Genomic DNA, 12,328 nt, shown 5'->3' with positions numbered 1-12,328 from the left:
ACTCTATATCAAGCAGAGTATTAAACGTAAGACATACCTTTGCCTACTGAGTATTTGCAGTCTATTTTGAAAATTAAGACACATACACTCAGTAGCAAATGAATGAGATGGTATTATATACCATAGTGCTAATTATTCATAGAATAAGGTACTTTTGTGGCCTTGAAAAGTAGAGACAAACATCCAGTTGGCATTTACTGAGTGCCTATCGTGAGCTAAAGCATGGATATAGAAAGTTAAGTTTAGTGCCTTATTATCAGTGACTTGAGAGTACACTGTAGTAAGTGACACTGGTGTCATAAGCAGTCTCTACAATGAAAGGCAGAGATACATTGAGATCAGAGTGAGTCAGCAGCCACTGGGAAGATATCAAGTAAAGTAATCCAGCTTTGAGTGCTCTACCCCTGATGATTGTATAGATTCAGATCATAGATCTAGACCATTTAATCCTCATAAGGATTATGGCTGAGATGTACGATCATTCCCAGTGTATCACTCAGTCTGTGTCCTTTTAGCTAAAGTCCTTTTTTGTTCTTTCCCTCTCTTATCACTCTATGGTGCTCTTTGGTGAGTTCAGTTTGTTTAAATACGTGATTCTTGGGTCTTGCCTCACCCCTCTGTACAGAAAGCCAGTGTGAGACATGCTTATATGAAAGCATCTGTTCAGTATTTCTTTATTCATCCTTTTGCTTTTCTATGTGTGTGTTGACTGACCTTGGGTGATGTGCTCTGGGAGGATGTTGCTGAACCCACTGTTTCCAGATATCCTCACAGGTGCTTTTGGATGATGCTAATGATGACAGTGTAACCTACAGTAGTCCTTGATCTGCTATCAAAACTGGCCACAGTTTTCCTATCCAGACTCATGGTTTTCTTCCCTGTTTTTTCTTTTTTTGGCTCGGGACTGTGTACAATCAGTTTTTATTCTGTGTGTTCTCTATGCTTCATTTCTTTGGAAAATCCCTTCGAGCTAATAGCTGGGATGATGAAAGCACTGGCAGCTCCCCTTGGCAGCCCCTTTCCCTTAGCTTTCGGCACTTTTCTTTGGCAGAACTCACTTAACTTTATAGAGAGAGGTTGGAGTTTACCTGGAAGAGAACAAAGTCATTTCTTTGGTGATCCAGAGGGATGACATGCCCCCAGGTGATTGATTCTGTACTCCAATTTTGAACTTGGTCATTTGACTTGAAGGATAAGGTAGTCCTGAGGGAAGGTAACCTTTATTTTGCCTTTGCCAACTTTGAAAAAAAAAGTGTTCTGTTTATTTGTATTCTGCCATTACTAGGAGCTGATTCATGTTTTGGTTGAAATTAGTGTGGGTTGAACCACACGATATAGCTATTTTTTATAGTTAAAAAATGGTCAAATATTGGCAGTATCATCTAGTTCAACCTAATATATCTAATCCACAGAATCTGAACTAGCTTATAGCTTGTTTCTGTTAATGGTGAACTGTGAAAAAGACTTCCAGATTCTGTGCCAAGTGATTTTAATGGAAAGCCAGTGCTAAGACTTCTCTTTGTTTCTTCCTAGGTTACTCTGCACCTGAATCCCATCTCCTCAGTCTACATTCACCACAAGCCTGTCGTGTTCCTGCTCAACTCCCCACAGCCCCTGGTTTGGCATCTGAAGACAGAGAGACTTGCAATTGGCGTCTCCAGACTTTTCTTGGTAAGTGTTTGAAACCCTCCCAAAGTGATCCTTAGCATAAGGATATAATGACCCTAAAATTTTGCAAGGCTTTTTAAAAGGCTTATTTCATCGAAATAATACCAGAGTCCACAGTGTATTAAGTTTGGATTTTGCTGTTAGTGATATTTGGATGGCATCGATAAGCATTCACAGAAAACAAATACCATTCACATGCCCTCTTCTGTGGATGGAGAGTCCGGTCTCTCTTGCACGATAGAGCAGGATCTGCAGTCATACTTTGTGTGGCCTGAGCTTTGGTCTCAGCTCTGAGACCGCCTCTCCCCATCCCCATAGTACCAGGAGCAATGTAAATATCATAAGTAGCCATTAGGTGTGTGGTCTCTGACCGCAAAATAAATACGCACAAACCCATTTTATTTGTGTATAACACAGGCCTAATTTCTGATATGAGGATCTGTTTGTTGAGAAAGTAACACAGTGAGCTCCAAAATGAAAACATTTGTATTTTATAAAAAAGTTGGAACCCAGCTCTTGTGGAAGGATCCAAATATTACCTACTATTTGTAAATCATGTCCTTTTGAGTTTGCCAGAACATTCAAGTTTGCTAGTTGTGGAGAAATTGATGGGTTGTTTGGATAGAATATTTGGGGTATGATATCATGTCTGATGATGAGCAACAGTGCACTTCACAGTGATAACTCACATTGTCTATTGCTGGAGCTACGTGCTGGTGTCCTCAACTGCAGAGCCTTGGACTCTTAAACCTCTCTTGCCTACAAGCAATCAAAACAAGAAGAGGCCTCAGTTAATAGTCTTCGTCTTGCACAATGAATACATTTTGCCTAATTAATGATTCTTAATTCAGTTCTGTAGTTTCTTGTCACTTGTATTTGAAGAGTACTTTTAACTCAAAGGTCCCCATTGAATAAGGTAAGAATCCATAGTCAATACAGTTAAAAAGTAGATAAATAAATGAGTAAAAAGGAGAGAAGGGAAAGCTCCCCTTTATAGAAGATTACCAATCAATTGATATAGAATGAATGATGGAGTTAGAAAATCATCAATTGGTAACCATCACAGTAAAAGTTGATTAGGCAAGAGTCATCAACAGATACTAGATCTAGTGGTGGTGGAGGGAGTTTGAGGAACAGTATATTTACGTGGTCTTAAATTAATTATTATTCTAGCCAAAAATGCATATGATCTGAGTCTAATGATAAGGAAACACTGGAGAAAACTAAATTGGGTCACATTCAATAAAATAACTTGGCCCAGGGCTTCCCTGGTGGCGCAGTGGTTGAGAATCTGCCTGCCAATGCAGGGGACACGGGTTCGAGCCCTGGTCTGGGAAGATCCCACATGCCACGGAGCAACTGGGCCCGTGAGCCACAATTACTGAGCCTGCGCATCTGGAGCCTGTGCTCCGCAACAAGAGAGGCCGCGATGGTGAGAGGCCCGCGCACCGCGATGAAGAGTGGCCCCCACTTGCCACAACTGGAGAAAGCCCTCACACAGAAACGAAGACTCAACACAGTCATTAATAAATAAATAAATAAATAAATGAACGTGAATTTCTTTAAAAAAATAAAAAATAAAAAAAAATAACTTGGCCCGTACTCTGCAAAAATGTTAGTCATGAAAGACAAAGAAAGACTGGGGAGCCATTCCAGATTGAAGGAGGCTAAAAAGACACATGTGATCCCTGGTTAGGGAGTGGCACCCTTGCTATAAGGGACATTATAGGGACAATAGGAGAAATTGGAATTGAGCCTATAGATTAAAGTATTGTATCAATGTTATATTTCATAGATTTAATAATTGCACTTTTCTTATATAAGAGAATATCCTTCTTAGGAAACATAATACACTTAAGCATTAAGGGTTAAAGGGCCAAATAATTCAGAAAAAAATTAATGTGTAGATAGAATAATAAAGCAAATATGGCAAGGTGTTGAAAACTGGGGAATCTAGTTAAAGAGTGTACATGAGTCTTTGTACTATATTTGCAACTTGGTAAATGTGAATTATTTTCAAAATAAAACTTTTTTAAACTCAAAAGTACATTTACAAGATAAGAGTTACTAATAACTTAAATTATAGCCTTTTCTGAGAATTGAAACTCTCATTACTTCTAAATTTAAAAGTCCAAAAGTCAGAATTAGTTGTTATTACTATTATCAGCACATTTATTTAGCACTCAGTACATTCCAGGTATTGCATAAGTGCTCTAATACTTTATCTTATTTAATTCTCATAATAACCCTGTGATGATTTACTCCATTTTACAGATGCATTCACAGATGAGGAACTAAGATTTAGAGAGGTTAAGTAGTGACCCAAATCACTTGGCTAATTACTGGCAGAGTTGAGACTCAAACCCATATAGGACTTAACTCTACAAGCTCTTATGCTAAACTGGCTCCCTTCATACTTATAAGCATTGTCAATCTCCTGTAATTACAGGCATTTGTGATAGTAAGACTAAGGGCCATGATTATAAAGTCATATGCTCATTTAGCCATTATCGTGCAGAGCTGCACCATCCAATACTGTAGGTACTAGCTGTGTGTAGCTATTTAAATTTAAATTAACTAAAATCAGAGGACTTCCCTGGTGGTCCAGTGGGTAAGACTCCACACTCCCAATACAGGGGGCCCGGGTTACATTCCTGGTCGGGGTACTAGATCCCACATGCATGCCACAACTAAGAGTCCCCATGCCACCTAAAGATCCTGCATGCTGCCACTAAACATGCTGCAACGAAGATCCTGTGTGCCGCAACTAAGACCCAGCGCAGCCTAAATAAATAAATAAATAAATATTAGAATTTTTTTTAAATTAACTAAAATCAGAAATACAATTCCTTAAGCACACTAGTCATTTCGGAAGCTCGATAGCTATGAGAGGCTAGTGGCTACCACATTGGGCAGGTTATAGAGAGGTTATGAGCAAAGGCTTTGCCTACCCTGGTTTGAATCCAGGCAGAACCTGGGAAAAGTATTTAATTTCTCTAAGCCTGACTTTCCTCAGTTGTAATATGGGGATGATAATAGTCCCTACATCATGAGGTTGTTTTCTTGATTAAGTGAGATTACATGTAAAACATTTAGTATGGGACCTGGCACTGATAATTTCATAAACATTACCTACCATTTTTGTTGCTATTTATTATTAGTCATAGTAAAGAACACTTGGGAAGGATGTTGAATTTACATTTCTAATTATGAAATGTCTAGCTTGGCCGACCCCAGATTGAAAGGAGTTCCCATTTCTCTGGGCTGTAGGTCCAGATGAAAAGTGTGGGCCACATATATCATAGCTGTACTGATCACTTTCTGGATTCTTTCTTCAAACTGCCTCTCTGTGACTTTTAAGGGAAAGTATCTTACTCCTAGTTATTATTTATTTGCTTTAATTTTGTTTAATATCTGTAAGAACTGCTTCTTGGCCATCAGCTTAAGGCGCACTAACAATGAACCACGGGAGACGGTTTTAGTAAACAATTGAACATCAACCCTATTTGGAGTTTATGCCATGTAAGGAGATTGTAGATCAAGTGATAAATCTCAAATTACCAACACAAGGGAGGCAGCACTGGGAGAAGTCAAGGATTTAAGTTGTGGGACACATGAACTCTGCCTTGCTGTCCAGCAGGCCTTCTTTAGGGAAAATGGTTTTCTCTCTCTGTGCATTCCCTCATGGCCTGGAAGAGATGGTGGAGCATTTGTTGTTCATTCAGGTTCTCAGATCGTTAGACGACGAGTGATACAAGTTCTCTCACAAGCTGGGCAGCTCTCCCTAATAGAGACTGTGCTGAAAGAAAGAAGGCAAGGCAAGCTCTTCCCTTGGTCTCTGTAACTTGAAATGAATGACTTGACAGCCATTGCAGCAGAGGGATCTGGATAGAAAATCAGTGGTGTGTTTCACTTATCCATTTATTGTAGTTAAGAGTTGAAGGTTAGGGATAAGATAACTAAATTATTTTACATAAAGTGTTTCATCCAAACACTTCGGAAGGCCCATGGAATCTTTGGAAACTGAGGCTTAGCCATTTCCATCAGTGTTTTTTCCAAGGTTACCTGGAGAGCTTAAGGGAGCTGAGGAGAGAGGGTGGGTCCCCTGACTCTCAGTCGAAGATGTGTATGTCCTTGCTTCCTCCTTTATATATTGCTGAAGGATTTGCATTACTGTCCTAAAGCTGTCTTTACTTTCTGTGTAGAGTTACAATACTTTAACAGTTATTTTAAAAATTTTTTAAAAATTTTTGGCTGTGCCGCGCAGCTTGTGGGATCTTAGTTCCCCAACCAGGGATTGAACCCGCATCCTCAGCAGTGAAAGCACACAGTCTTAACCACTGGACCACCAGGGAATTCCCAACAGTTATTATAATTATTTTTAAGTAGGGTTGTGAGAAAAGTTCTAGTAATGGCATCTACTCATCTATCAGGGTGAACCTTTTAAGTTGTCATGTCTGCATTATTATAACTGCCCAATTTAAAAAAGGAAACCTTTCATAATTAGTTAGCAGGACCTTGTGTTACTCAAAATGTCTCAGCCACCCACGAGGGTGACTGAAAACATGATATTTTAATACCGTCTGAAAAAGGTATCTGTTTTCTACTGTCAAATCTTTTTAGTCCTTCTCTTGATTCCACAGTGCAGGCAAGAGGGAGTGTGTCATGTAGGGAGAAAGTGGGATTGAGTTTCCTCTGCAAGTGCAGTTCCTTTATCTGGTTGTTCTGGTTACCCAGGAAATGGGAATGGATGAGAGTGGTTATCTCAGGCTGAGTGTGAAGTAGTGGATCTTTGAGTATGTCACACACACACACACATATACACAGGCGCGCATGCGCGCAGTGGAGTTCTCACAGCCTCATAGGTTTTCTTTTGCAGGGTGTAGGGATAGCCCAGAGAAAACTGGGTAGGTTAGAGTTATCCTTCAGAGCAATCAGAAATAAAAATAATCCTACTCTCTCAGTCTGTCATGTTGAAACTACAAGTAAAACTCTCTTAGAAGGATCATCTAAGCTTATTTTTATTTATGCAATTATTTCTGCATCAAAGAAGAAGTATGGTAGCTCAACTGTGTAATAGACGTCTGAACTTTTAACTTGAGGTTGCTAAAAAAAGATTAGGAAGAGCCACAGTACCAGATTGTCTTTAAAAACATGCTACAATTTGAATAGACATTTCTCCAGAGAAAAAACACAAATGGCCAATAAACACATGAAAAGATGCTCAAAATCATTAGTCATTAGGAAAATGCAAATTTAAAACCACAATGAGAATCCACTTCACACCCACTAGGTGGCTATAATAAAAAGGGCAGATAAGAACAAGTGGTGTTGGGGATATAGGGGAATTGGAACTCTCATACTTTGCTGGTGGGAAGGTAAAATGGTGCTTTGGAAGACAATTGGGCAAAACATATGTGCATAGAAAAACTTGTCCACAAATGTTCATAACAGCATTATTCATAATAATAAAAAAGTGCAAACAACCTAAATGTCCATCAACTGATGAACAGATAAAAAAGTGGTATATCCATACAATAGAATTTTATTTGGCCATTAAAAGGAATGAAGTATGATACATACCGAAACATGGACGGACCTTGAAAACATAAATAAAAGAAGCCAGATGCAAAAGGCCACATAGTGTATGATTCCATTTCCATTTCCAAAACAGGCAAATCCATAGAGATGGAAAGTAGATCAGTAGTTGGCAAAGGATAGTGGGAGGGGAAGATGGGAAATGACTACTAACGGTATGAAGTTTCTTCGGGTGGGGGCGGGGGGAGTGATAAAAATTTTGTGAAATTAGGTAGTGGTGATTATTACCACAATTGTGAATACACTAAAAACACTGAATTGTACAGTTTAAAAGGAGGAATATTATGATGTCTCAATAAAGTGAATTATAAGGATGAATTATAATATATAATCATGTTTATGTAGTTTATATAATAGAATTATAATAAGGTTGAATTATATCTCAATAAAGCTCTTAGAAAAAAAACTTGCTGCAGCATTCTTTTCAAAAGTGATGTTGTAAAATCAGTGAACCAAACTTTAAAATCATTTTACTTTATTCCATGATTTTTATTTAAAAAAATCTTGCTTTATTTGTATTACAAACCTAAGCACTCTCTCCTAAAAGGTCTACAGACTTAGAACCCTAGGACAAGCAGAAATTCTCTAGATGAGACCCTAATGCCTGGCTTCTAATAACATGAAATGTCTAATCCAGGGGCCTTTGCAGCCCTTTGACATGAGGCTTGTTGCTTTGCATGCTCGTGAGGGGGAAAATGTATTTTAAGATTAGGAAAGTCTCAAGAAATAAGCAGCAACTTCTTCCAACCTCATTCACTGTTGGGATTACAGTACTATGATTTATTTTTCCCAGCCATTTATCAGTAAAATCAGGAAAGAAATGCATGTAAATGTGTGTGTGTTTGAATGAAGGTGGGGAGTCGAAGGGGATATTGGTCTTCGAGGTAGAGTTTCCAATATTTGGGGCATACTTATTCTAAAAAGTTATTCATTGTTTATCTGAAATTCAGATTTAACTAGGTGTCCTGATTTTATCTGGCAGTTCTACCTAGAGGTAACTCAGATTTTTGTTTCTAGTTAACACTCTGGCCTGGGTGTCAGGAGGCCCAAGTATTTGTCTTTGGTTCTGCCACTAACCAGTTATATACATCAATCACCGGAAAAAATCACTTAACTACCCAAGCCTCAGTTTCCTCATCTCTAAAGTGAGGAGGTGGTACTAGTCAATCTCTGAAGTTCCTCCCAGCTTTCAAACTCTCATTCTTTGATAGTACAACTGCTACATATTATATCCCAGTTTAACTGGAAACAGAAAATGGTAATCTGAACATTGCCTCTTCAGCAAATCCAAGTAAATATCAGAGTAGGGCAATTGAAATAAATGAGAGAAACCAAATGCTATGCTCTTGGCTTTGGATTAAAAACAAATAAAAATTTAACCCTAATGAAAAATGTAAATTAATACCAGGAACATGCTTAATATTTAAAACCTTGTTTTGTGTTTTTGAGCGGGGTGGGTGGGTGAAGAAGCTGAGGTTGCCAAAATCGGTTTATTCCTTTCACTTAAACTTGGGGGGGGGAAAGGTCCAAATATGTTGGGGCTCTGCCACCAAACCACAGGCAGTTCTCTGGTCTGCACTGCAGTTTGGATGACTAACAAGGCTCAGTGAAAAACAAGTGCTATTTGTTTTCCTGTGCCCAGTATTTAACTGGAAATCAGAAGGCGAAATTTCCAATCAGTTGTTAAATAGCCCCAGATGTGTGCTTAGCGCTGCTCTAGGAAGGGACATGCACGGCCTGTACCACAGCGCATGTTCAGAAATTCCTTTTCTGAATCCAAGTGATGTGTAACTGGACACGGAGCGTCCAAAAATGCCCTCTGAATAACTCAGACATTCAAGTTTGCTTGTGGAGGAGGGAACTTTTGAAAAATTTCTGTATTCTCTACTGTGTTGCATTTAAAAACCTGGAAATGATTTTTTTTTTTTTTTTTTTTTCTTTTCGAACTTCTTCCTTTCTCTTGTTTGGCAGTTCTCCCCATGTTTAGAAAAACATGACATTAGCATACCTGATATGACGGTTTCTGTATCTACTTGTTCATTCGTCCAACACCCAGTTTTCAGTGCCTGCTGGGAACTGTGCTAAGTGTGGAGGCTCCAGAGAGAAATGGGGTGGATTGCCCTGCCCTCAAGGAGCTTCCCGTGATGTGGGAGAGATGGTCACGAGACTGGGAAGTACCACCGTTGGATCCTGAAAACTGGAGAAAATGAGAATCCTCTTATTCCAAGTGCAGTTAAGGCAGCTGCTTCTGTGAAACTGACCGGGGAGCAGCATGTGGTAGAGGGCTCAGGGTTGCAGACCCAAGCACGGCTTTTTGCTCAACCAGAAGTGTCACCCCTATATATAGGAGTCTGAATATACCATTTTGGATTTTCCAGTGAGGTCTCTCCCCACATAAATTCTCTCTTAAAGGCAGATTAAATAACTAAATGTTTCAAGATTGGTTCTTCCTTTTTCTTTTTTAAAAATATCTCTTGTGGAATGACTCACTGTGTCCTGTGGGATATTCCAAGTGGTTGTGTACCAGGCATTTTTGTTCCAGAGGCTGCTTATCTCTTGGTTTTGTGGCTTGTCCATAAGAGCCTTAATTATAAGGGGCTTGATCCTCTCATGAACTAGGGTCGGTCAACTACCATATTTCCTAGGAGTGAGTTTCTGGCCCTTTTGTGGTGAGAGAGCTCTTCCTAAATGTCACTGAGGTAATTAGAGCGTTGGAAAGAGTCCAGTTTGGGCTGGTAATCCTGGTCCAGAAAGAGTTTTTGAAAGACTTCCTAGGATTTATCCTAACTCGTTGTATTAAAGCTGATGAATGTTGTCAGTGAGTGGCCCCTTGGCCTTAGGAGGTTTGCCTGGGTGTATTCTTCCTGATCAAGACATCCTGTCCTGAAGGGTTCACGCAAGCATGGACTTTTCCTGCCTCTGCTGGACTTGCTTTGTCATGGCTCTGTGGCAGAAGGTTGATGTTTTTTTGTGTAGAGTCCCATGCTGCCCTTTAAGGCTTTACTGCTAAAGGCTGATCGGGTAATCTGATGAATCTGCCCTTCCCAAGCATTGGGCAATTGTATCAAATGTTACATCTCTAGTGCCCTTGGTTAATGTGATGGACAGCCTCCAGAGAGCTGTTTGGTAGAAAAAGCAAATGTTTTGTTACGAGAGATTGCAGAGTATTTTTTTCATGTCATGGGATGGGGGAAATCTGTCTCCTGGGAAATTCTGGTGAGACTGACTTGAAAGCTCATTGGCGTTGCCTTGGTCCTCTCATAAATTGCAGACAGTGAGGCCCTTGGTAAGCGTTCCCCACAGGTAGCTGACATTCCTTGTCTCTGAAAATGACTGCAGGATGGCCTGACTCGTTCCTAGGGAGAGTCGTTGGGTTTATTTGAGGCAACCCAGTTCTGGCATTTCAGGCCTCCGTCATCCAGCTCTCTGGCTTGGGAGCAGATTTCTTCAGGGGAGGAAGAAGCCCTGTTAGTCTTCCTTATTTCTTTGTCCAGAGTGGAACTTATATCTCAGGATCTGCCTTTGCCCTTGATCCTTATACCCTGTCCCCAGATGGCCTAGGGTCTTTGTCGCAAACTTTTAATGCCCCTGGACCAAGGAGTCATCACTGGTTTGCTTCCTTCTGCCTTGTCCTTTTTGGGTGGTGAATGACATAGCTGCGATACTAGGAAGCAGGTTGTACCTGGAAGTCAGGGGCTTATCCATCTGCCATCTCTGGCAAAAGCCCACAGTGGCCACTGCCCATTTGATCTCTAATTTTCATAACAAGCCTATGAAGTAAGTACTCTTATTATCCTCATTTTAAGATGAGGAAACTGACACAATGAGAGGTTGAGTTAACTTGTGCATGGTCACACAGTGAGTGGTGGCTATAACCTGTGTAAAGTGCTTAGAATAGTGCCTGGCACAAAGTAAGTGCTCAGTAAATATTAGCAAAAATAATAATAAAAAATATATATATATTTTTTAATGATGGGGATTAGTAGTTTGGACTAGACTCCCCCTACTTTCTCCCTTTACATCACATATCCCAGATTTTGACACTGGGATTGAATGAAGTTATACTTTGAATGGGAGTAATAGGTGAGGCAGGGATATTAGATATTTTTTTAATAAATTTATTTATTATTTATTTTTGGCTACATTGGGTCTTCGTTGCTGCATGCGGGCTTTCTCTAGTTGCGGCAAGTGGGGGCTACTCTCCGTTGTGGTGCACGGGCTTCTCATTGCAGTGGCTTCTCTTTTTGCAGAGCACAGGCTCTAGGCGTGCGGGCTTCAGCAGTTGCAGCATGCGGGCTCAGTAGTTGTGGCTCACGGGCTCTAGGGCGCAGGCTAAGTACTTGTGGCGCACAGGCTTAGTTGCTCTGCGTCATGTGGGATCTTCCCAGACCAGGGATCTAACCCGTGTCCCCTGCATCGGCAGGTGGATTCTTAACCACTGTGCCACCAGGGAAGTCCAGGATATTAGATTTTAATTACCCACTGTCATCTGGTCCAGGGCTCTCCTTTGCAGAGGAAGATACCTAGGATAAATGATTTTCCCCAAGACCTAGATGTGGGAGGTGGTCCTGACCACATCTGACTGTACATAATGACAGTATTCCTAGACACCATGTGAAGCTTCTGAAATAGTGCTGCAGTTGCTCTACCAATGGCTGGAAGTGAGCTATAGTGGCTGCTGCCTTAAAAGTAGCAAAGCATTCTAAAAGTGATTAAACCCCCCCAGGTGTTTTGAGCCCCTCTTTCCCTGTTTCTTTTCCCCCTTTGCTTGGAGCCCTTGCCATTATCCCTCAGTCACAGATAGTGCAAGGAAGGTAGTTGGGTGACCCTTCTGAGGGACGTCATTCGGGTAAGGATTTAAAAACTGCTTCTTGGCTGCTTTCCCAGCAATATTGTGTTCCTGGGCTCCTCTGGTTGTCCTGTCTCTGGATCAGCTCCACCAGGATGCCCTGCTTTAATATCTGCATCTGTTCTTAGCCCTCTGGGGATCATTTCTTCATTGCTGTTAAATGTGTTCAGTTCAGCCGTCTCGGCTTTGGCATAGGAGATCACCGTAGTCGTC

General features: G+C 40.5%; 1 protein-coding gene across 7 annotated transcripts in view; it reads left to right on the top strand.

Moving 5' to 3' along the window:
• TGFBR3 (transforming growth factor beta receptor 3) overlaps positions 1-12,328 on the top strand; it is a 200,773-nt gene that overhangs the window by 123,861 nt on the left and 64,584 nt on the right. For all 7 annotated transcript variants that reach the window (XM_059926248.1, XM_059926253.1, XM_059926273.1 and 4 more), the window contains exon 4: positions 1,534-1,671. In XM_059926248.1, the coding sequence (XP_059782231.1) occupies positions 1,534-1,671 (138 nt within the window). The remainder of the gene's footprint in view (positions 1-1,533; positions 1,672-12,328) is intronic.

This window comes from Balaenoptera ricei, chromosome 1, assembly GCF_028023285.1.
Source record: "Balaenoptera ricei isolate mBalRic1 chromosome 1, mBalRic1.hap2, whole genome shotgun sequence".
NCBI lineage: Eukaryota > Metazoa > Chordata > Mammalia > Artiodactyla > Balaenopteridae > Balaenoptera > Balaenoptera ricei.
The sequence above is the reverse complement of the archived record's forward strand: the minus strand, read 5'-3'. Positions and strand labels throughout refer to the sequence as shown.